Source organism: Rhamphochromis sp. 'chilingali' (assembly GCF_963969265.1).
Source record: "Rhamphochromis sp. 'chilingali' genome assembly, chromosome: 14".
NCBI lineage: Eukaryota > Metazoa > Chordata > Actinopteri > Cichliformes > Cichlidae > Rhamphochromis > Rhamphochromis sp. 'chilingali'.
In genome coordinates this window covers 16186321-16212241 of record NC_137941.1, presented here as the reverse complement: position 1 = coordinate 16212241, position 25921 = coordinate 16186321, and the positions used below count along the sequence as shown (strand labels likewise).

At 39.3% G+C, this 25921-nt stretch overlaps 1 protein-coding gene across 2 annotated transcripts; it reads left to right on the top strand.

The window, feature by feature from the left end:
- The first annotated feature begins 1610 nt into the window (after positions 1-1610).
- Positions 1611-25829, top strand: csrnp3 (cysteine-serine-rich nuclear protein 3). Of its 2 annotated transcripts, XM_080902679.1 has the most exons (6): positions 1611-1860; positions 2743-2782; positions 19001-19169; positions 21739-21998; positions 22206-22502; positions 22689-25829. In XM_080902679.1, the coding sequence occupies exons 3-6, from the start codon at positions 19007-19009 to the stop codon at positions 23826-23828; spliced, it is 1860 nt and encodes a 619-aa protein (XP_080758805.1). In that variant the 5' UTR covers positions 1611-1860; positions 2743-2782; positions 19001-19006; the 3' UTR covers positions 23829-25829. The 2 variants fall into 2 exon arrangements, with proteins under 2 accessions (XP_080758805.1, XP_080758806.1); XM_080902680.1 differs by lacking the exons at positions 1611-1860; positions 2743-2782 and adding an exon at positions 15312-15675.
- The last annotated feature ends 92 nt before the right edge of the window (positions 25830-25921 follow it).

The window sequence follows — 25921 nt, the reverse complement described above, 5'->3', positions numbered from 1 at the left end:
CCTATACATACAACATACTTGCCATACATACTTAGTGTATGGGAAGGATATAATTATGTTTACTCCAGAAAATTATGGTTATTGTAGTATACAATCATATTAGTCTATATAACAGGTATCAGGTACAGTAGTGTCCGGGTACACTTAGCCTGTAGCAGTTTAAAGGTATCATACATTATTGTCAGTGCCACATGTTGTACAGGGTCAGGATATAAACCTTGGAAAGGTGTCATATCAGGTACACTGCCATGTTAGAGCTTAGTGAAAGTATAGTGGCACTCTCTTGGAAGAGAGCAAAGTAGAAGCCAAAATATATGAAATAACATACGAGACTGGAGCAAAGTTGGAAAATTATATTTGCATTTCACATATTATATATATATGGTGCAGTAAAATAAGGTTAGGGGAAAACATTTATTCATTGCCCAATGCTGGCACATCTACAGTCGTGGTGATTAATCTGGATTATCCATACTGGGGAAAACAAACAAACAAAATAAATAAATAAAGAAGCGACAGGTTGAGCTTTACATATAAATACTGGTGAGCTTTATGTCTAACTATTGATAATCTTTGTAGAGCATAATTTATGAAACCTCTACTAAATTGATACATTATAAAATAAAGGTAACCATTAATCTGCAGCACAAAAATGTATAATGTAAAAAAAATGTATGACCAAATACTCATGTATGACAATTAGGGTGCTGGTTAATAGTAATGGTATTGATGGAGGCCGGTCTACCTCATTTTGGATCAGCTGGTAAATGAACGTGACTTCTTCCCCCCCCCCCCCCCCCCCCCCTTTTTTTTTTCTTCTTTTTGCTTGAGACTGAAAAACAGTAGTTTTGCCACAAGATGGCAGTGTGCTTGACTGATTTATATTACTCCCAACCCTCAAGAGAGCCTATGATGAGGACTTTATGATGAATATTTGATTTATTTTAATAAATTAACATAAAAATTAACAGAGCTTTTCAACTGCATCCCGCGCTGACCTGTCAGAGACCCCCTTTTTGTTTGTTTTGACGTCCTTTTCTTTTAGACCGTCTTACCTTACATAACCAAGCACAGACTAATTACATTTGAAATGCATTGGACTACGGGTGTTTGTCAAGGCAGCTGTTTCTTTTTATAAGCCTCTTAACTCGATCAGTTTCATTACCACGTGTGACATGTTTGAAAACCATAATTATTCCACAGGCAATACATGAAGGATGTTACACAAATGCTGCAGCTGTATTAAGCTAAAAAGTCACTCTAACCCTAGCAAAGGTACATCTATATTTCTAGACTACATTTATGGTAAAATATTATATGGTTGTACACGTATTGGTGATAATAGTGTGAGAAGTGTTTAGGCTATATTTATTTTTCTTTCAGTTTTAGCATCATTTCAGGAACTCTGCCTGGATTATAAGCACTCTAATATCTCCTGATATGTTTTTCTCATCAAACACACCTTTTACGGCCACAGTCTTTCCACTGGTGACACACGGCGATTTGCATTGAGGCTCCAGTGGGCAGGCAGCAGCAGCGCTCTGCGGCTGATTCCTGGTTTATAAAACCTTGATTGGACGGAGTAAGTCACGTTGGCCGCGAAGCTGTGAGTCTGATGCTGCACCATTGTTCTCCGAGCAGCCGGAAGGAGTGCCTGTCTAAGCACCGCTGTACACCTCAGTTGTGCCGATACTTCCAGTATCATTCGGGAATCCGGGGCCGGGTTTAACGGTCTCACACTGGTGGGTGATTTCCGCAGAGGCAAAGCCGTGACATGGTGCTGGGGGCAAAACTGTGAAATCCATTGAGAAAAGGGCGTCATTGACTGACTGGATACTGATGATAGTAACGAAATGAATGGTGAGTATTATCAATCACAGGTAACAGGCCTATATTTGAACACTTGCATATTTGATGAAATTACGGACAGACGGATTATATTTGTTGCTCGCGTCTTTTTACTATTTCCTGAGGTAAATTGACGATTTTACGTTTGCCAGCTGTTTGTCAGTGCACTGGATGGTACATTTGTTTAACTACACTGGGCATCACAGCTCAACAGTCACTCTGCTTAGGACATCTGCTACAACTAAATAGCCATTAAAATTTAGGAGCGATTTAATACTTTTTCTTCAAATTAAACTGGTGTCCATTTTATTGCTCAAACGTTTTGCGCACAAAGAGTTCAGCTCAGTGTTTAGATAAAAAAAAAAATACTATGAGCTCCTTTTTGTGCGTCACTTTTGAGTGAGCACATGTGGGTAACACAGGCAGACTGGTATATGGCCAACTGTCCTCTCATGTGGACTGCTAGAGGAAGAGAGTCTAGTCCCCTGCAGAGCCTTGTACAGAACAGGCAGGGGAGGCAGCCAGGCTCTTCCCCTCCTTCCTCCCCAGGGATACCCCCACCTCCCCTCTGCCTCCCAACTATAAAAGGAAAGAGTAGCTCACAAAGAGATTTAGATAAAGCTCTGTCAATCATTCATATGTCAGTGCTGATATGGCAAAGTTTCCCTGGCGAAGCCTGTGTACGGCTGGTGTGATAACAACAAGAAAGGAGAAAAAAATAGTAAATATTGTGATGCACTTTACATCAGATGATACAGCAAACTCCATAAAAACATATTTCTTAAGGGCACATTTTGTACAGTCTCTATAGATTTTCTAGCTGTCCTAAAGACAGATTAGATTTGCTGCAGAGGATCAAATACTATGCACATCTCTCGTCTTTATTCCTTACAGAACAGAAGCGGGTCGTTGCAGTCTGATATTCTAGTTAAAGGTAAGAGAAAATCTTGCTTATGCTATTTGAAACATCATATTGCCAGTTTTCACAACACATTAACATACTGGATCTGTGCCTGTGAAATAGACGGTGCTCAAAGCTCGCACAACTGTTGCTATGCTGCCACAAAAGACCCTCTAATAACAAGATATGATGTGATGTTGATGCAGACAACAGTGTTTAGTGAATACAGACAGCTGCGCTATTCTCTTTGGTTTATACTAGAGAGAGATGCCTCTGATATCACTGTGATGAAAAGGGGACATATTCTTTATAGAATATGCTATTTTTCATGTTTCGTCTTTATTTTTTCTCAATAAATCACCAATCAAAAAGAGCAAACAAAGACCTCACCATGCAGCTCTAATGTATTTGTATGTAATGCAAATCTATTCTTATTTGAACTGTCAGATTTTTTGCTTTACACCAGACTTGAACATGGCAGCATCATTATCCAGCACAGCCTTCTTTATTGTTCATCTGCCAGTATTTTTTTAGTCTTAAGTCCAAGTTTGTAGCCGTGTCCAAGCATGCGGCCATGTACTGTACATGCAACCATTTTTCATATTTGCGGTTGAGATCTGAAAGGTGAGGAGGTGGGCTTTGTGTGAGTGTGTGTGTGCATGTGTGCGAGTGTGTGTTTGGGGAATGGGGCCTCTCTTCTTGTGTCTGTGTATTTTTCTTCCTCAATCCATCTGTTTCAGACGATCAGCATCCAGTCCTCAGAGGAACAGAATTTAATTAGTACATGTGGCACAGAGTGAAAGGACACTGAAACATTAAGTAGATGTATTTACTTGTGGAAAGCTGTATCATTAAGCTGGCTTATTTGAATAACTGATTCAGCCATGCTGGTATTACATACTGTAGCACAGATGGCTAAAGCTCGATAACAGTAAATGTAGTCCATTGAAGATTCGCAGGAAAGGTGTGATGGCTTAGCAGCACTTAGAGGAGTCTCTCAGCAGGAGGCTGGTATGGGTGAGCTGTCTGCACACAAAGTTCACATGCACGTTTAAATCTATTTTGTGTCCTTTTAACAGCAAGAATTTGTGGCTTTAAATTTGACCTTAAGGTTAGGCGAGATGTTCTGAGTTGGGTTAAGGGTCAAACTCTAAGCTGTTGCATTGAGGATTAACAAGTTTGTGGGTTGTTGGTTTTTTAAAAAGTATTTGTTAAACAAAAATCAAAGAATATGCTGAAATTCGAAATGTATTATTTTGCTTTTCAGTCCTCTCATTCCTGTTCATTCTTCATTAACATCGTAATTTTTGGACTATGTGCAGTTCTTTCTCTCTTTTTTTTTCTTCTATTTTCCAAGGTTTCCGAAATATCTGAAAAATATCTGTTTCACCCTCCCATTCCCATCAGGCTAAACACTAAATTTAAATTTAAAATAACACTCTCAAAATAAATACATTACTTTATACATAAACTACATCTTGATGCAGCTCATTTACCATATACGGACACACTAGACAGCCTTTCCTTAGTTGCCACACAAACAGAAGATATAAAAGGTGTGTGTACATTGCAGGAATTAGAAAATGTAACATTTTTTGGTGTCTTTATTGTATGTTATACACAGTTTACCTTCTGGCAACAAAAACCAATTGGCTTACTCAGTAATTCTGCCTCCCAATGTGTTTTTCATTAATTGCACGTGTTAATTGATGCCTCTCTTCTTCACAAACACAGAATTTAAATCCTAACATCGACAGCTTGTATAGAAAGAATGGAGTCTGAACTAATATCAACCTTTTAGATTACATAGCAGCTTTGTGTCCCTCAGCAGGGTTTGTGGTTCCAATTTAGAAGCTTTTGAAGTGATTTTTTTGTGTGTGTCTTTGGCTGCTTCCTGGCTGCGCTGTGCCGAGTTTTCACGGTTCAGGATTGTGCTCTCTTGAGATGTTGCCATGACACCTATTTGGAATCTTTTGTCTGTCGCCAGCTAATCGAATGTCAAGAAAAAAAAAAGAAGACGCATCTTTCTGGCTTAATGAGTTTTATTTGTTAGTGAAAAGTAAACCATTGCATAAATGCTTTTATATATCCAGTGTGAACGCAGCCATTTCAACAGAATTAAGTGAATTAAGTAAGCCTGTAATTATGTGCTTTAACTTTACATTTCATTTTATTACTACAGGATATATTTCAGTTTTAATTGAAAATAAATGCTGTTTTTTAATGTAAAACGACAATTGAAAAGAGAAAACAATCATTTCCAAATCATTAAGAGGCTACGTTTACATGAAAATGGTGGAAAAATGTAGCAAATGTAGAAATTAAGAAATGGTGATGTTTAAGAAAAAAAGAAAAAAAGAAAAAGTTTTTTAAAGTTGAGACTTTGGCATGTTTGCGTCTGTGTTGCATCATCTCTCTGAACTGAAGAAACCAATTCCTGTACTTTTAAAAGCAAAATGTTTCCCTATTTTTGCTTGATATAGCTTTTCAGCTGCTCGAAAGCTCAGCAGTCCTTTGGAGCAGTTTTCATTTCATAATATTGTGAATGGCTGACAGGTGACAGGCTGGATTAGCACCTTGACACACAATGTGCTTTGGTATTGTCCCGCATACTAAAATAAGCAAGGCCTTACTTGTATAAGACATTTGGATGGCAGCATATGTGCTTGATATAATTCAGCATTACCTGGTGCTATCACATATGTGTACAGTAAAGTGCCCCTCCTATACGCACTAACGCACTATCACATAGCAGCAGTGACTTCTAAACTATGGGATATTGCCAACCTCTCGTGGGGAGAGCGCCTCCATAATTTTTAAATGAATGACTTATATTTATATTTATTTCTTTGCTTGTTGGAGTGTTTTGAGGATGTAGTTACAAGCTTTGTTTACTGATAGTTACATCAGGTATGTATCTGTGTGATTTGTTGGCTCTTTCTCAACTTGTGAGAAATGTGTTGCTGGCTTCAATTTTAAAATGAGCACCCATCCAAATATTTTCTTCTGCTTATACAATTTAGGATTGCAGTAGAACCGAATCCTGTCACAGCGCAAGAGGCAGGGTACACTCTGGACAGGCTGCCAGTCTGTTGTAAGGCTAACACAGAGACCGACAAGCATGCACACCTATGGTCAATTCAGAATCACCAATTAGCCTAACAAGCATGTGTTTGGAGTGGTGTGATTGGCTGAGGAACTCGCACAGGCACAGGGAGAACATGAAGAAATGCCCTAACTGGCATCTTGATTCAAACCCAGGATCTTCTTTTTCTAGGGCATTAGTGCTAACCACTGCACCACCATACTGCATGAGCATGTATTTTACATATAAAACCCAATATGGTGTCTTTGTGCTATTTTTGCTTATAAAGCTGGTTTAAATCATTTGCATATTATCTGTTCCTATAATTGTGAATGGCAGAATCTAGAATATAAATGTTTTTATGTCAAAAGGTGGGAACTACATGTGACTAGCAATACACATTCACTAGTCACTTTGTTAAGTACACTTTGCTAGTACCAGCTGGACCCTCTTCAGAATTCTTTGTGGCGTTCAGCACAGTGCTGGAAAACTTCCTCAGAGATTTTGGTCCATACTGATATGAGAGCATTGCTATAGAGAGCTGCTATAGATTTATTGGTTGCGTGTCCATGACGCAAATCTATGGTTCCATCACATCCAAAAGATGCTCTGCTGGAGGGACTGTGATAAGATGATTTGAGCTTCATGGTGCTTTATCCTGCTGAAAGCAGCTATCATTAGATGGGTACACTGTGGTTATAAAGGGATGGATGGTCAGCAACAGTACTCAGAGAGGCTGTGGCATTTAAACAATGCTCAGTTGGTACTAAGAGGGCCAAAGTATGCCCAAAAAAATATCCCCCACATTACACCACTACCATCTGAATATTGCAGCAGAACTCTTCAGAGACTCATCAGACCAGGCAACATTTTGTCAAGCTTCTGTTGTCCAATTTTGGTCTGAATTGTAGCTTCAGTTCCCTGTTTTTAGCTGATAAGAATGGCAAACGATGTGTCTTCTGCTGCATGATGCAGTGAGTTGCTGCCATGTGATTGGCTGATTAGATATTTGTGTTTAATAACAGTTGAACTGGTGTACATAAGACAGCATCTGTGAATGGATGTCTGTAGTGGAGTTACTCTCAGTAAAGGCTAGGATATATTATTTGAACTATATATTATAAATTAAATGTGTTATATAAGAATTTATAATCCTAACTAACAATACCTTAAAACATAATTTAATTAGGTGTGTATCCTGGATGCTAATTAATACATATTTCTATCAAGAGATATTTTGTGTCATTTTTTTTTTCTTTTACTCAAAGTCACCGCATATAGTAATCGCATTCAAAGCTGGCCTACTTAACCGTTTTTCTCAGATAACAGTGAATGTTTTGCATATAAAAAAATATTCAAGATCTCAACATGATACTGGCTATATATAAATGATAAGGCTTGTCTGCAGAATATGAACTCCACATCCCACAGCTTTCCCAGCCTGCGTGAAAGATAAAAGCAGCCCTGTCTCTATGAAATGCTTCGGCAGCTCTGTGTCTGCCAACAAACCGGCTTTTGCGAACTTTCAGGAGGCATGGGAAAATACAGTCATAAATAAAATATAGAGGCATGAATAATTTAGCTCATCATTGTGATTGACGTGAGGGTGAGGATACCTGATTGTGCCTCCACTGTGTGAGACTTGAATTACAGCAAATCAAAACATCAGTCTGAATGTGGAGCGTCTTCGTCTTCATACTTGTCTGCTGTGCTGTGTTTTGATCATTAACACTAAACAACAACAACAACAACAAAAGGAGTTATCGTGAGATGTTTTCTTAAAGATTCAATTTCAGTTCAGTCCTGTAGTTTTGCTTTATTAAAACACTGTTAATACTGTTTGGTGTGAAGCTCCCATGAAGCTATACCTAGAATATTCCCAACAGTAATTTGCAACAATAATAATTACAGTCATTCGTATGACTGCCAATTATTTCCACCTCTTTGTGACTGAACAGTGGTGCATTTAAATGTGCTACATTAGAGCACCCTTTTCTGTCGACCCATGCGTTTAATCAGGATCCATGCTTCCTGTATTCTTGTACAAGGAGGAAGAACGGATCAATGATTCCCAACATCGGGTTGTACTGTAGCTGCAGAGGCTGCAGCAGGCATCACCAGGCTGTAGCTCCTCCGTGTGCTGAGTGCTGAGCAGTGGGCTACACTCCCTCTCCCCTTACCCTGCCTTTCCCCTCTCTTTCTTCTAACTCCACCCCCCCCCCCCCCCCCCCCTTTTTTTTTCATGTGTGTGAAGCAGATCTGTCTGCAGCCCGAGGCAAGTGCAAGTTAACAAATGTACAGAGCGCATGCGAAGTCTCATTTGCATAAATCTGTAGATGTCGCAACATTTCCTTAAACGAATTCCCTTGTGTTTAATTGGGGATATTTTTTTTCTCCCCACCTCATGTGCATTCTTGTGTACGTCTTTCAAAGATGATTGAGAATGCGAACGACTCTATTTGACAACGGATCAATTATTTGCAAAATTTGTCCACCTGACCTTTATTGCACCGCAATGGAAAAATTATGAGATGTTTGCTTACTGCTCTGCACCTAACCTGTGTCATGGCAGACCAACTGCAAATATAACAAAGCTCAAGCTTGACTGCAGCGTTTGCACATCATTTTTTTTATATGTTAAACAGCTCCATGATCTAAGAGAGTTCCATTATATAAAAAAGACAACTTATAATGACTTGTTTTCTTTTTCTGTTAACATTTAGTTCTTTTTTTTTTTTTTTTAATTCTAACCACCCACTGTATTGATTATGTTTGGTGTGTGATCCCCGTGACTGTGTGGTCTCCAAGTACAGAATGGAAATTAGTATGTTTATTACTGAGGGTGTTTATTTAGGACAAACGACACTTCACCCCACACAAAAATATTCTACTGTATTCTCTAATCTAGAAAACGTTTTAAAAAATAGGAATATGTGAGCATTGCGTTTGTGTCACTCGGTGGCAGGGATCCTCCACTGACATCATCTGTAGCTGTATAATCATCCAGGCCACAGCCTCTCCTCAGTGGAGTCCAGCTGAGACCTGGTCTCTCTCTCTTTCTGCCTCTATCTATTTATTCCTCTCTCTTTCTTTGCCAAGCTTTCTTTCTCTGTTTCAAGGTTGCCGTTTATGGTTGAGTGTGACACCAGTGATAGATGACTTCGAACACAACATCAGACTGCCTGCATGGCTGAGGATCTTTTGTGGTTTCGGGATTTTTCTGTGCTTTGTGATCCCCCTCAATTGGTTCTGCTGGAATGCTCCCTCAGTCACCCAGACAGAGTTTGCTGCAATGAAAATAAATGTATCTGATAATCAAGAAAGAAAGATGGAAAGGAAAAAAAATGAATAAAACGATCTGCCAAGCCATCTGGGCTGTATAAATGTGGACTTCATCACTGCGGAAATTCTAGTAGGCTGTGATGCTACCAGCCATATTGAATATCATGGGCATTTTATGGATGCAGACGGAATAAGAAAGCAAGATTTCCTAGCGTATATGCGGTCTATACTCACCCAACCTTTCCCCTATTAACCCATTTGGCAACCTTTGTATGTGTATGTGTCATTAAGGCAGCTTTTTGTCAAAATTAGCCTTAGCCTATATAACTTTATTATCTGGCCATTTCACAAGAATCACATTTTTGGCTTCTTGACTATTGTCAATCCAATCTGCACTTGTCTTTTTGGTTTCTGCCAACTCCTATTATAAAAAAAGGCCTGTACTGGCTATTGCACTGATTACACTCTGTAATCATTTTGATTCCAGTAAAACTGTAAGTAAGTAGAACAGCCACGGGACATTTCTGTGTATACCACAAAACATAAAAGCTCAAAAATGCTTAAAAAAGCTTTTCAGTGTATGTGCCCACTGAGCAGTCATAGAAATGAACAGTGTACCATTTTGGATCTTGGTTTCAGTTTTTCTTTATTAATCTTTGGTGTGTGCTCTTTGCATATAGAGGTAATTATCTCCTTCAACTTACATATGCATGTCACTCAGTGGTTAAGTAGTTAAGTTGCAGAAAAGTCAAGTTGTTAGAAAAGACTGTCAAAATGACAATCACAGTCTAACCTTAATCAACCGGTTGTGGTACACTGTATTGTGCTAATACAAATTGTTCCACGAATCAACTAAGAGAGACTTATTCTGCGTTGAAACTATGGGTTCCACTGCAGATGTGGTGGTGATGTAACATCGATCTGCCTTGTCTGCTGCTGCCTGTTGGAGTCATCCATCATTCAGTATTGTTTCTTTATGAACTATTCTCCATTAAGATGTGCTTTTCCAGTGATTCCATCAGTGCCGATGTGCATATTTCGTGGTGCGTTGATCTTTGCATTCTTTGCAGATGTGAGTGGGGTACCTACCTTATCTGGTGTTTTTTCATTTTGTCTTTTCTTAGCAAATACTTTTCTTTCTACGCTTTTTATTTTATTTATTTATTTTATTTTATTTAGAAAGAGGGGCACTACATATTAATGAACATTTTAACAAATGTAAATATGCCAGATTATAGCCTTGGACTAATTTCCATCTGCAGACCCTCTGGCAGGTTGGTGTTAAACACAAGTTAGTAAAAACATACAGAGACACTATTTACAGGTCATGTGACAAGGACAAAAGCGGTGATCACATTATACTAGAACAAACAATGACAAGAAGAGTGGACACAGAGGACAATATAGATAACAATAACGGAAACACATCAATTATATTGCACAAACCCCAGTATTGCACATGCCCTGACTGTCCTGATATTGCACTGACCCATTACACTAATAGTTGTTTCCCTTTTTGTAATACACTAACTCTTTTTCACGTCCAATATAAAGCATGATTATTAAACATGATCACATGTTTGTGTGTCCCTCAGCCGCCCTTTTAAGTGACTCTTAAAGAGGGGTGACTTGTACTTTCCCTCACTGACAGTGGAAGACTATTCCAGAAGCTCACTCCCTGATATGACAGAGCATTGTGTGAAAAGGTGGTCCGTCTAAATGTCAATTCACAATCACCTCCAACAGTGGCTCGAGTCAGTCGAGACCCGGCAACACTGTTAGACTTTTGTTTAATAAAATCACTTATTGGTGGAGGCGCCAGACCACGTATAGCTTCGTATATTAGACAGGCAATCTTAAATAATTTGAAATTGGTAAAATTTAGAAACTTGTATTTATCTAAAATTTGACAATGGTGATATGAAAAAGTTTTTTTTTTTTTTTTTAATCTAATATTTTCAATGCTCTTTTGTAGCATACTTTGATTGGCCCAATAGCAGCAAAGCTCGTATAAGACCAACTTGTAATACAGTATTCAATATGAGCCGGTATCATAGAGTGCAGGAATGTAATCGCTGTGTCTGTTAATGATGTGTGGTTATGTCTAAAGTTCTGTATATTAACATTTATAGTTTTCACCACTTTTTTAACGTGTTTTAAGGATAATTTTGAGTCTAGTAGCACTCCCAAATACTTAAATTCCTCAACATTAATTAGTTCTTGTGCACCCAAGCAAACTTTTTTCTTTTAGGTTTACTAAAAAACACTGACATGGTCTTTTTAACATTAAGGCACAGGCATGTGTCATTCAGCCATTTTTGTAAATCATGTAATGCCAATGAAAGCTGATGGGCTGCATCATCAGCAGTTTTGGCTTGTGTAAAAATTACCGTATCATCAGCATACATAATCGTGTCCACATTTTTGCACACATTGGGCAAGTCATTTATATAAAGTGAAAATAACAGGGGGCCTAGAATTGAACCCTGAGGGACACCTTGCGTACAGGGTGACTTGCTATTCTTTATTCTTTATTCTTTTTGCAACACATAACAGTGGTAGTGCTTGCTTATGCACCCTCACATCAATTGTCAGTATTAGCTTTGGAGGCAAACTGCTAACTACTTGGATATGAAGCTATACTGAAAATTTGAATCTACTCAACATATTGTTTTTATTGTTGTTTGCCTTTGGAAAAGCAAAATGGAAGCACTGAAGTGCTTGTTGTGAATGACAGTAGATAACATTGTGATCTGCCCTGCTGGTACACCTGAGGGAGATACTTGGTCATTGTTGATCTCGACAGGCTGAAGAATCAACCATCTGGTCTTTATGTATTTGAACATACTGTGAAATAGTTCTGTTGGGTGCCAAGAAGGATAATGACTATGATGAAGGTGATGAACAAGGTGGGTGCAATAATTCATCCTTGGTTCACTCTATTTTCCTCAAATAAACGTTGTGATTCATGGCCACCGTTGCCAATGAATTGTTGATATGTTTTCATGAAGACAGACAGTTCAAAGCCAAATGTTTTAGTAAGATTACTGAAGAATTTATGTAATTGTTAGTTTTAAATGTTGGATGTTAACTGAAAACATGCATATCCAGGTCTTGTCTGCAAGGCCCTGGCAACAGTGATTTGCCTACTCCACTATAGCTGCTAAATTTAAAAAGCAGGACTTTAAGATGTCATGATTTACTTTTAATTCACTACAGTAGAAGCTTTTCATGTTGTCTATAATTACAACAGGGCTGCATTAAGGCAGTTCATTTGTTTTAAACATTTCTTTTATATATATATATATATTTTTTTTTTTTCAGTTTCTTTTATTCTTCAGTTTCCTACATTTAGATAAATGAAAAAGGCTGTTGGAGTCATAGCAAATATAGGTCACCACCACTGGTGCAATGGTGTAACAAATGCCAACTCTGTGGCTTATTTTATGTAATAGAAGAGCATATACAGTATCCATAATGCTCATGGGTAAATCACTAAAGGAATATAGATAAGGCTGTAAATGGCATATTTCATGAAACGTTCTGTAGAAAGTGATAATAAGAACAGCTAAAACTAACAATTGTATGTGTATGCATTATAACAATAGGACATATTTTTATTGTTGCAGCCAAAATATTACTTGTATTTTGTTATGACATGTTATGTTCTGACAAAACAAAAACAAAATTTGGAAATGGGATAGGTTGGTTAGTTTCTTTGTTCCCATTTTCAGAAAGAAGCTGGTAAAGTAGAAAATATAGCTAAACATGCTGCAAAGATAAGACATCCATGGCATCCAGGTTGAAGAAGTCCTGATTTTTATAAGTTGCTGTGTCAGTGTTTTCAGGTTACTTATTCTAGCAATGATAGAAGAGTAATGAGGTGGCTAGTGGTCCCATCATAGCAAGGAATTTCAGGGTTTGAATAGACTGGGTGGCTGAGGCTTTCTGTGTAGAGTGCGCATGGGTTCTCTCCGGGAACTCCTGCTTCCTCCCACAGTCCAGAGACATGACTTTTAGGCTAATTGGTGATTCTGAAGTGGCCGTAGGCTTGAATGATTCTCTGTCTTTCTGTGTTAGCCCTGTGATAGAATGGCAACCTGTAAAGAATGTACTGCGCCGCTCGTCCAGTGACAGCTGGGACAGACTCCAGACCCCCCACAACCGTAAATTGAATAAGCAGAAGAAAATGGATCAATTGATGGAGTAAACCACTGTAATGAAATATGTCAAAGGTTTTGTAAAGCTTTTGTTTAAGAGAGGAATCTTGCTTTATTATTAATAAATAGATATTACACCCACTGGTAGAAGTAGTATACTCTGGTATTGTAAAAGAACTTTAATTTAAAAAAAAATATATATATACATAAATACCGAAGGTGTAAATGTGATTTATTTAAAATTCATGTTGGATTTGAATAAGATAAAACCTGATGTAGGTATATCACCACTTGCCTCTTTTACAGAAATATATTAATATCGATGTTTTTTAAGTTACAATGGAAAAGATGGTACATTTAGTAGCTTTGCTTTCAAGACTTGCTTTGCAACACAGAATTCGATGCCAGCAGGCATAAATCAGTGTTTCTCATGTGCCCACCTATCAATATAACAATATATGCCAAGTCATTGACATTTATTTTCTCAGAGTCGTCAATCCTCAGTGTAATCACTCTAATACTACTACTAATGCAGCTACTGCTGTTTTCCATAGTGTAGCATGTTATATGGTAAGGGAAAAATCATCAATCAGGTCTTAAAACATCACCAAAACATTATACAATAACAAAACGTGTTCCTTATTAAGTAGTATGTGAGTTTATAGTTATAAAAGTCATAAAATACCAATTGTGGTCTTTGAATGTGCATGAAAATAATGTGGCAGAGTATGGAAGAAAGAGGTGAGGAGACAACAGATCTGTAGAGTAGGAGGAGCACAGTGCTGTCAAGCTGAGGTTCAGCGAGGACACAGATGACGATACAAAAAATTGCAGGAGCAGATTAGTTCTGTTTCCTTGAATTCACATCAAAGAAACAGCAGAAACTCACTGACGTGATATTATCAACTAATAAGTTTAATTGAAACCGTATAAACTAACTCAGTATTTAAATAATATCCACTTCATAGCTTAAAAAAGCTGAGGAGTATGAGGATTTCTTTAATATTGTCAATGATGCAAACAATGTTGCTAACTCAATATTTCCACCATTTGTCTGTCCTGTGGTTGTAGATTTTCAGAGTCTATAACATACTATTATTTCCACTGCACTGTATGTGGGGTTTGTGTCCAGAAATAGCTGTTTGTTTTACGATCTCGATACTGTATTATCTGGGAGGGAAAAAAGCCTCTTGTCTTAAAACTATCCCGTAAGAGGAAGTGCAGGACTTTTATGTTGACATACGATCCTTTTGAGTGCGAGAATGATGTTTTGGCTCCTCGACTGCACTAGCCGAGGCCTCACTGACTCTTCAGCAGAACTTCCTGGCATAGGAAGTGTTAGGAGCACGCTCTCTACAGCACTGACAAATCTTGTTTCCTGTGGATCTCACTTGTCAGCCTCTTTCAGGTACACAGCATCTTTATAGCTCCAAGCTACTTGCAGACAGATAACGATCTATTTTTGCTACCTTTATCCAGGATAGTCTTTACAAATCAGCACATTTTGATTGTGTAGCTTAATGCTTTCTTTTCCCATCTTTCTCTGCTGTGTTGTTCTTGGCATTGAACACTTCCTCTTTTCCTTTTTGTTGCCTCACTCTGTTTCTTTTTCATCTCTCCCTCCCTCCACCTCTTCCTCGTTATCCTTCTCCCCCTCACCCTTCCCTTCTCGATATGCTCTCTGCATTTCCCCCCCCCCCCCCCCCCCCCATTCCATTTTCCCACTGGCCAGCATCTTTCACATAGCCCCCCCCACCACACCACCGACCCTTATAAATTTCTCCCATATTTTTTCATTCTCCTTTTTACTCTTTTTACCCCTCATACTTCTCCCACCTCACTCCCTGCTCCCTGCCCCCTCCTCTCTCCAGCTCATGTTGGTAAAAATATCTGCAGACAGCAGGAGCAGAGGCACGCCTGACTCTCTCCCCCTCCCTCCCTCCCCCCTCCTCTCTCTCTCTCAGACATCCCACCCATGTGATCTCACAGACTGCCTCTGCTCTGCTCCACTCTTCTCCAGTCAGGCTCCTGCCTTTCAGCCGGCTGCAGCTAATGAGCCTTTGTGTGGCCAAAAAAGACAGCAAGAGACAGAGAAAGAGAAGAAGAGAGAGAGAGAGAGAGGCAGTTAAAATGAGATAGACTGTCATCTTGCAACAATAAAGCATACGGTACCGACAGTGCAGTCAGAACAGGAAAATTACCAGTCTGTCTCACACTCCTGCACCCTTTTTTGTCATGCCCGTGGAGCTCAGGGGTCGTTGCAAGTCAGTGGACTGAAACAAAATGGGACTCTCTTCATTCATCATGTTTCACTTTTTTTGAATAGCCACATTTGTGACTGTGCTGCTGTACTGCTGTGAGAAGAGGTGAACGGAGTCACACTCAGCCAGTGGATACAGGTCAGTTGTTCCTGTGAGGGGGCAGGCCATGCACAGAAGTGAAATGTGGCCACTGTAGGATTGATGTGTCATGACTTGCTCCAGATGCCACAGGCTTATTGGCATCACTTGGGATGAGTGTTTTGAGCTTTGCGTTGTCAAATCGGCTTATTGTTATTGTGGGAACCTTGTGAATGATGATGGGTAAATAATTGTATTCATAATGCAAGTGTGCTACAGTGCTGTGCGCGCAGCTGATTAAGGATAAGAGTTGGGTTCCACAGTTGATGTGTGTGCCGACAGAGGCAAACACAGGGAGGGGCTTTCCAAGCTGGCTTTTTTGCTGCATTATTTTCTCTGGGATTTTCTCTCTTGTACCATAGTGTGTGCTGCCCAGCCATGATTAGTGGTAAGGCAACAGTGAAGACAAAGAAAGAGCTGTTGGAGAGCAGCAACCATCTCTGTTTTTTATTTAGCCACGATGAGAGAGGTTCACCCCATGTTACCCACAGCTCTGTGGTTTATGATGTCATTTGTATGCAGTGTTAAGATTTTAACTTTTCATGCTATCACAGCTGAATACACATGAACTATTATACACTCGTCTGAAGGAGAAACTGTGTATAAATGCATCAGCAGAATTTGCTTAAATATTAACTTCATTCTCTAACGTCAGAGTTTTATTGTACACAGTATGTTAGACTGGAAACATTGCCATATGGGAAAGCACTAGTTGTGAGAGTACATTAGAATCTCCATGGAAACCACTTTTGGTATCAAAGCCTAGTGCAGCCTTATCTATGGGCTAAGCATACGAATAGGTTTCCAACAATAGTGTCTAATTAGGACCCTCAGTAGAAAATGGACTAAAATTGCACAGGTCATTTCTGGTGGAAATTTCCATTCCTGTTGGCTGACAAATTAAGTGGATTGTGAAATAAACCAGTTTCTTTGCTGTTTTTGATTTGAGACCAGCAGATTCTGTTAATGAAAATGTAAAATATCACAGGGCAGGCTCGTGTAATCTAGTCTGTCTTCAGTTAATCTTATTCTTGTAATAAAAGTGAGTATTTTGATCTTGAGTTTCCTGTCAGCCATTCATTCACTTTTCTTTTTTCTTTTTTTTTTTTTAAATCTACAAGCTCAGGATACAGGCTCCCATTTCTATTTAAAATAAATAAATATATATTTCTCTTTGGTGAGAAATCTTTTCAGTGAGGTTACCCTGACTGACTCCTCTCCTCTTCACATTCTCCCAGATGGAGGACGCCTCACATTCCTTAGTTGTAGGTAGAGCTGTTGACTCTGGAGGTTCTCCAAATGCTGGTGTTGCCATGTCACTGCACTGAACAAGCACATCCTCCCGGGAACAATGACCCTCTTGCTGGCAGTGCTAGTCCTCTCTGGGTTGCACCTCTTTCACAGGCAGCATGCCTCTCAGGCAGCATTTGCATCTGTAATGATTTGATAGCAGAGCCCAGATGAAACACTGAGGCTGTCTGTGAATGGAACTCCCCCACAAGCTGCTCTGGCAGATAGACGGAGTGGGACTGGGTGAAGATGCACACTGTCTTTACTGATTCCAGGTTCTCAGAGAGAAAGGCAGCAAGGGAAAAGCTGCCAGTCATAGCAATCCTTGCTGTGCTACTGCAGCACTATTTCACTGGCCTTATTTTGAAATGTGACAAGACGTTCCAACTACTGCTGTTAAAGCAGGGAAAACAAGTAATTTACTATGTTAAAATGTCGTTCCTAATCAATGTCATGTAAATACTGATTACCACTAAACAAGTCCTACAATGTTGCAGGTCATTAATTACACACTAAAGAATAATGGCAGGATATTTATCAAAAAAAAGAAGGAAAAAGGAGAAACTGATAGTTATTGCAGTGTCGTAGAGCCAGTTTCTGTAATCATAATTAGTTTTATTTTATTTGACTGATGAGCTTGTTCTTGTTTATTTGTCTAATTGCATCATCACTCAGGGGAGTTAATGGACCCTCTCAGTTGACATTGAAGTGGTCTGCAACACTACAACACAGCATGACATGCTAACCACAAACAGCCAGCTGAACCTACACGCAGATAACAAACTGTGCACAACATTGCTGTCCAATATTACTGTAGAGCTCATGTTTAAAATATGTTTACATAGCAGCGCTGTGGCGGCTTTCTCTGGAAGATTTGTTGCAGTGATCATGTCTATTATTCCATTGTTGCTAATATCTTTGCGGTGCTTTATGATGCATGATTACAGAGTGCATTTTTCAACATTGTTTCAGCAGTTACAGCTTTTCACAGTATAGATTTTCACTCCAATTCGCGATGGCTCTAACTGCATTCACCTGAGGCCTTTTCTTTATCCTCTGTAGGAAGCCTTCTTTTTTTTCCAAATAAGGGCAGAGCATTTTGAAGAGAGGAACAATTTATGCAGGAAATTGGAACATGCAAAATTGAAGTTGTTTTTGTTTTTTGTTTTTTTATTGTTTTCAGGGGGTTTTTGGAGATAGTGACTGGATGTCCCAGGGTCTAGATTTTGATGGTGGACAATCAGATGAGGTGGAAAAGGAGAGGAAGAGTGATGCACGATTGACGTCTTGAAAGGGAGTGTGACAGATTACAATGACTTTATAGACCAAGGACTAAGTTTTGTTTGAAGAAGGTAGCTTACTGGACCAGAGTACCGATGTTGACATTTTTGAATGAGGTGAATCTGAACGTGTGGGAAAACAGAAGTGATGGAGGAAAACAAGAGCGGCACGATTAGCCCATAGTACAGAGGGGACTGGAAACTAGACATGAAATTGTTCTCATACTTGTACATGAAAATGAACATCTTTGGGTTTGCACTTGTATTAAAATTCCACATCCCATGTAAGTGAAAATTTTAGTGTATTCTTTTAAGAGAAAGACATCATTTTCGACCAGTGCATATATTTTTAATCACTTCTGTGTTTTATAGCAGCAATTAAATTGCAGACACCTTAGATTTTGCATATTGTACATAACTTCAACCTGCGAAGTAAAAACGCTAGACAAGCTGGTCCATTTTCTCTTTTTTTTGAACCTCTCAATCAAAGAGAGTGGAATGAACTTCCTGTAAGGAAGACATAGTATATAATTCGCAGCTTTCGTCTTTCTTTTTCTGCCCCTTTGTGCCAAGTGATCAATTGCCAGGAGAGTGCCTGGGAGCTGAGACAGTGGCAGTGGAGATTTTGTGCATGTTTGAGTAAAAGTGATGGTGGGAGAGTCTGGCTGGTTGCTAATTGAGCGAGTTGAAGATTATGAGGGCTCCGAACTGGATGTTAAATAATGTGTGGCCCCTCTGCTGTCTGTCGGTTTCAGGTGCAGATGCGGCGGGCCATGAGCGGAATACTGAAGAGGAAATTTGAGGAGGTGGAAGCCTCCTCCTCCCCGTGCTCTTCCGTGCGGGAGTCTGATGATGAGGTCTCCTACAGTGAGAGTGGGGATAGCAGCGACAGTGTCAACCCCTCTGCTTCAGGCCCTTTCACCTGTGAGTGCCTGCATCTTTTAAATTTGTGCATTATATTCAGTGACAGTAAGATTAATGTTTTCATTTTGCCTCGTGATAGACAAAGCTAAAGGACTGAAAGGGATTTTTACGCAAAATCTGAGCCAGCCTTATTTTGCAGCCTACAGTTATTGCAGGATGCTGCTCAAAGAAGACAAATGTGCATGTCTGTCGATAGCGGAATGTAATATGAATTTACAGTCATGGCTGTGCATTAGAGAGGAGAGGAGGCAAAGAGTCTGGTGCTGTAATAAAAGGGAAGCATGCACAAGCAGCCTCCCTCATTAGTAACATCATCAGTGTACTGGCCCAGCCAGAGGAAATAGCTGATTTTGTATCAAGCTGCATGAGTGCAACATTACAGGTGCTGCACATGTAAATGCAATATCTATCTAACGTATCTAAAAACAAGATTATTGTTTTAAATAATGATTGCTTATTGCAATCTAGTTTTGTTTGTTTGTTTTTAATGAGAGCAGCCCCGTTGAGAACAGACTCATGCATAGTGGGTTATGCATTATTAATTGTTTGAAATCAGCTGACTGATCAGTTAATTGTTTAGTCTTTAAAATAGATAAAACAATTTCTAGATCCCAGTGTAACTCTTTATTAGTCTTTTCTTAAAATATAAAATCAGCAAAAACAAAACATATTCAGTTCAAAATATATGTAAATAACAAACCCCCCAGCACATTTCTAGACAGAAAGATGAAATCATCAAATGCACTTTAAAATATTTACCTCTTTATGATGAATCCATTGAAACATTTGCAGATTATTTTTCTGTAAGTCAAGTAATGAGTTTCCTCAGCTGTAGTTTAGAGTCCAATATTAATAGGATAGGGGTGAGATACAAGTAGACAAGTGAAATGAAGAAGCCACTAAAGAAATGCAAATATAATTTTGAGCTGAGATTTTATAGGTGACTCAGAGGAGCCCCCTTGTTAAAAGATCTCACAGTATGTCTGGGCTCAAAAACGACTTTGAATAAAAGAAATCAGTCTCAGAGAAACCTATCACAAAAGACACGTCTCCTCTCCAGGTTTCAAAGGATACTGAAGTCACTTCTAATAAAGAACACGGTGCACATGTGAATCTTACGGTTAAAGACATGCGATGGAATGTGAATGAAATAGATTAAACAATACTAGGTCATTAATACTTCGGGGGATATTGAAAACATTCAGATGCTGGCTGAAAAATCTCAGTAATGTGATTCTTAAAAAAGAAAAGAGCCACATTTGGGCAGCATGTTTGTGTTCCTGTGTTTCTGCACAGTTTGCTTACTTGGTTAATTTGGTGTTACTATTATTGTTGGGTCTTCCAATATACAGCGTTTTGATGTGTGTGTTGTTGGGATTATGGTGCTATATAAATAAATAAATAAATAAATAAAAGGTAAGCCAGGTAGAAAGAAAACAATGTGAAATAAGAGTTTTTGATGATGCCTTTTTGCGTGTATGAATGACATACATAGGGACGGGGGCCGTTTCCTCAGTAAGGGAGTTTAGAGACAGAAGTTTTGTACTGCATCTCTTGAGGTTCTTCTTGGCCTCTGTGTCAACCGCAGCCGCCGGTAACCGGGGCCTCGAAGGTCAGCTAATAGCAACAAGAGAGCTGCGCACTGGGAGACAGCGCTCTTGTGAAGTAACATGCATGTAGTGATTGAGTAGCTTGGCAGACAGATGAAACACTTAAGTCCTGAGTGGCTTTGCTTTACATCCTTTGCTGTGGTGTTGGGCAGAGAAGAAGAAAAACATCTGTAGTCTGTTTCTTTTAGAGTGTCTACGAAACAGTCAGATCAGAGTCTGGGGCATTTAAAAGAAGACCTGTTAGGACAAATTTCATATATGAAATATATTCATCATATGAAATCTGATTACATAGCTCTTAACATCTTTTAATTGTTTATCTATTGTTTTTATAGGTAATGCTACTTTTCGCTTCTTCTGCTCTTCTCAGCAGTCTTGCTCTCTTAGCTCTACACGTGTAATGAAATGCATTGTCTGCTTTTGCATGGGGTGGAGAGCTGTTGGAACCAGATGGTTTCTATTTGTCCTGTCTGTCTGATAGGGGGGTGAATACTGGGAACACTGCTCCTGTGAACCAGCTCTCTCCATCTCTGGGCCAGGCAGGGGATTATTTATGCTCCAGTGTTGCCCTCTTCTCTGCACCTCCCCCTTGTAGAGCACTCCTTAAAAAGACACACTAAAGACTTGCATGCCAAGTGGAAGCACAGAGACATGATGAAAATCTGTGCTAATTCACGACATTATATGTCTATATCCATCTATAGCTATATCTCTCTATATAATAGATAGATGTAGACATATAAAAGAGAGAGGCTATTTTACATGGATGTAAAATAGTTCTACTCTAGCAGAAAAAATGGTAAAAATATATTTGAAAAAATCAGCAGTTATAAGCTCTTGAAGTAGAGCTGTAATCCTTTCCACGTGGCGTAAGTTAATTATCAAAACCATTTTACAACAAAAACAAGAATTGCATGCATACACTGTACTGTGTTCAGACTTCCTGTTTTCCTTTTCAGCTAACTCAATATTAAAGAGGGAGAAGCGCTTGCGGACGAGAAGGGTGCATTTTGAGAATGTGACAGTGTACTACTTCAGCCGACGGCAGGGCTTCACCAGCGTGCCCAGCCAGGGAGGCAGCACACTGGGCATGTCCAGCAGGCACAGCTGGATCAGGCAGTACTCCGTGGGTGAATTTGCCCTAGAGCAGAAGAGGATCCACAGAGACATGCTCAGAGACCACTTGAAGGAGGAGAAACTCAACTCAATCAAACTTAAGGTGAAAGCATTTTTATTCGTTTCTGAACAAAATCCTACCTGTAAATCTTTTTTTTTACTGTGGATTTCATGACCTACATTCAGCAGATGTCATTGTTTGTGATGAATTTTTCCTGAATGATTTATCGTTTCAAATAAACCAGATTGTTGATGCTGATGTTTAGCTTATTATTTGTGCTTGAATATTTTTTCCTTTTTGTTTTTAAAGCTGACTAAGAATGGCACAGTGGAGTCTGAAGAGGCCAACACACTCACAGCAGAGGACATATCTGATGATGACATTGATCTGGACAACACAGAAGTAGACGAGTACTTCTTCCTGCAGCCTCTTACCACTAAAAAGCGTCGGGCACTGCTGCGCTCCTCTGGGGTAAAGAAGATTGATGTGGAAGAAAAACATGAACTTCGGGCTATTCGCATGTCCAGAGAGGACTGTGGCTGTGATTGCAGGGTTTTCTGTGACCCTGAGACCTGCGCCTGCAGCATTGCAGGGATCAAATGCCAGGTAAATCCTATGACACACATGCTATAGCCTCATGTTCTATTTTCTGACTTGTAAACAGAAAAAAAACATGCGGCCCATTTAAAGAGAATGTGCTTACATGAATAATTTATAGACTACATGAAAGAACTTGCTTACGTGTTATTTTAAAACAAAATCTGTACATTTTTTTTGCTTTTCTGCTTTCAGGTGGATCGTATGTCATTTCCATGTGGCTGCACAAAAGAAGGTTGCAGCAATTCAACTGGAAGAGTGGAGTTCAATCCCATTCGCGTCCGAACGCATTTCTTGCACACTATAATGAAACTCGAACTGGAGAAGAGTCGTGAGCAGCAGCAGCCGTCCCCAACCAACGGGTACCACGGCGAAGCAAGCGACCTGGGAAGTGGAAACCCTTTTGCTCAATCACAGCACAGGCTGGAGTACTCTCTGTCAGATGCAGTTCCACAGGCGGCCAGCATGCACCTTCAAGCTGCAGACGACATGGAGGAGACACTAGATGATGAAGACGAGGAAGAAGAGGACGAGGAGGAGGAGGAAGAGGAAAACGACGAAGATGAGGACGATGAGGAGGACAGTAGCAGCGTTTGCAGCGGGCTGTCTGATTCCAGCACACAAAGCTTGGCTAACAGCGACTCTGAGGACGAGGAGGGGGACGACGATGATGAAGAGAAGTCTGAGAATTTTGAAGACGACATGACGACACCGTCGGTTTCTCATACCGAAGTTGTGCCCTTATCCTCTGTGCTGTGTTACAGTGATGGCTCTGTGGGACATGACAACCACATTAATGGGAACACTTATTTAATGAACTCCTCTCCGGCTGAGTACTATCAGCTGGGGGGCACGAGCGCCATCTCCAACGGCCAAACCAGCCAGCCTAGTGAACCTTATGGGGAAAACTTGGCATTCCAAGATCCAGTTAGTACGACCAACGGGAACGTGGCCCAGAGACCTTTCAGCGTCACTGCTGAGCAGTACACAGACTACTCTAATCATGCTGAAGAACAATACGCAGTCAATCACCATTTTACTCTGAGCGGTGGTGCCCCTACCACCCCGCTGACCTGTTATACACCTGACCCGAAGAATAAAGTTTTGTCCAAAGCGGCGTTTGAGGACCAGGCAGAAAACGAGAACCAGGCTCCATTTCAAAACTACCTGAACAATAACAATCAGAGTTCCTACAGCAGTCACAACTCATGTATGACAACTGAGCAGCCACCACAAGAGTCAAGTCTCAACGGACATTCTGACCTGACCTTACTAGCAAACAACACTAAGAACCTGCCTTTACCAGACCACTGCCCTGAGGTCACAGCCATTTAGTGTGCCTCGCCTTTTTAAGTATTCTTTAAGTAGTATTGCGTCTTCAAGAGGAACATGATCATGGCCTTTTTGGATTATCTGACCTTAAATTTCAAAGCAATTCACTGCGCCGTAATGCATTTTCAGCTGTAACTATAAAGCCACAAGTTCATTATGTAAAAGGCTTTGAGGTGCTTTTCGCTTTCTCCAGTACATCGTGTGCTTAACTGCAAAATCGAACGTATCAAAAAAAACATCAAAGCATAATTTATGTCACGCTGTGCAATGTATCCTGTAATTTCAGATGTAAAGTTCTAGTTTTAAGCAGATATTGTACTGTAGATGGAACTTTTCTATGTCTGCTATATGTGTCAAATGTGCAAAAAAAAAGGCTTATTGTCAATTTATTTATTGTTTTTGAAGTATGTGTATACTTATTGTAAATGTTTTGATAACAATACGCATGCCGTTTTCGGAATCTCAGTGATGTTTGGGAAAAAATGCCATTGTTTTATATTTAAAAAAAAGTGTTGTATACATAATGTACATTTTTCTTCTTGTTTTCGTCACAATTATATGCTTTTCTATGGTTTTGGAAAGCATGAAAAAGCCTGAAAACTTATTTGTATGTTTGGAATATGATATCAATGGAAATGTCAAAATCAATTCACAGCCTTGTTGGGGCTGTGTTGGGGTCCAGTGGCATGCAGTTGGTTTGAAATGACTTCAGTTTTCTCCCCGCTGTTTACTCTTAGAATAACACAATTAGCATGTGTCACTATAAAAGAAGATTTTTAATGTGAAGACTTTTTTTTTTTTTTTTTTTTTAAATACAGGGATATTAATGAAGTCACACTTTGACATATGTCCAAAAACTATGAAATATTTATCAGTAAAATAGAATTAATTTGAACAGTAACTGGTATAGTGGACAAAATATGTCCTCTAGAAATGTGCCAGTAATGCTTATGGGATTTCAACATTATACTGTCTAACAACTTAGATGTTTATTTACGTAAATCCCATAAAGATTTTAATTTTTGTTTTGTATGACTAATGGTTTAAACAGATTTTCTCTTCTACAGAAAATCCTTAGTAAAATCAGCCGATGGGGCATTTCATCACTTTAACAGTGCTTTATATTTGTATTTTAAGCATTGTTTGTTTGGTTAACAATATACAGTTATTAAAACTATAAGGGGTAAACATGTTCAAGGTTGACAATCAAAACTTATTTTCAAATAGTACACAGTAGGGCTCCTGGGGTCCTGTAAGCCATCAAAAATGACAACCAGATACGGAAAGAATATTTACCAGAAATGTATAAATAACCTTTAAAATCACAGACAAGATGGAAATTGAAGTGACTGCTCAACAAGTGGAGGACTGCAATACTTCAGTAAACAGCGCTGCTGTAATGCTGGTGTTACCTTGAGCTCCCTGCTCCTGCATGAATACTGATATTTGTCCCACTTCCAAGCTGCAAATATCCGCAACATCACTATAATCAGAAGACTCGGCGCAAGAGTTTGGCTGGTTTTGTGCGACACTCGAGTAGCTGGGACCTGTCACGCCACGTGCCACGAAGGAAGTATACGGACTGCTTTCAGGCAATCGGTGGCATCGGCAAAGCCAATAGTTCTGATTAACTGTGCCAAAGCATACAGTGTGAGAAGGCTAATATGATGACATCCATGTGGGAATCCTGTGTTTGGTTTTATGTTCCAGTATTTATTACGAATGATATAATGAAATGTGTATTTATTGTGGTTTATTAAAAGTCTGTATTGAGTAAATTGCTTCTCTATCTTAAAAAAAGTCTTCTGTTTCATGCTGGTTGTGAGTTGTAAAACATCATGTGCCTGATTTATTTAATTCGATTTCGTATTCTGTGAAATGCATATGTTTTGCACAAAATGGTAATTTTTTCGTTCTCATTGTGTTTGGTTTCAAACTGTAGATAGACAACTTCACTTGACATGATCTTGAAATAAATATTAAAATTTCTTTTGTATCTAAATCACTTGATATATTTTCATATTCAAGCACACAAAGTGAGGAGGTTACTGAAACAGAGGCAAAGTTGGATTTCTAGTTTCAAAGCGCCCTCTGCA

Excerpts from the sequence above, each read along its gene's own strand:
- csrnp3 (XM_080902679.1), top strand. The coding sequence starts at position 19,007 with ATGCGGCGGGCCATGAGCGGAATACTGAAGAGGAAATTTGAGGAGGTG. Across the intron at positions 19,170-21,738 it reads TGCTTCAGGCCCTTTCACCT|CTAACTCAATATTAAAGAGG; the intron begins GTGAGTGCCTGC and ends TTTCCTTTTCAG. Across the intron at positions 21,999-22,205 it reads TCAACTCAATCAAACTTAAG|CTGACTAAGAATGGCACAGT; the intron begins GTGAAAGCATTT and ends TTGTTTTTAAAG.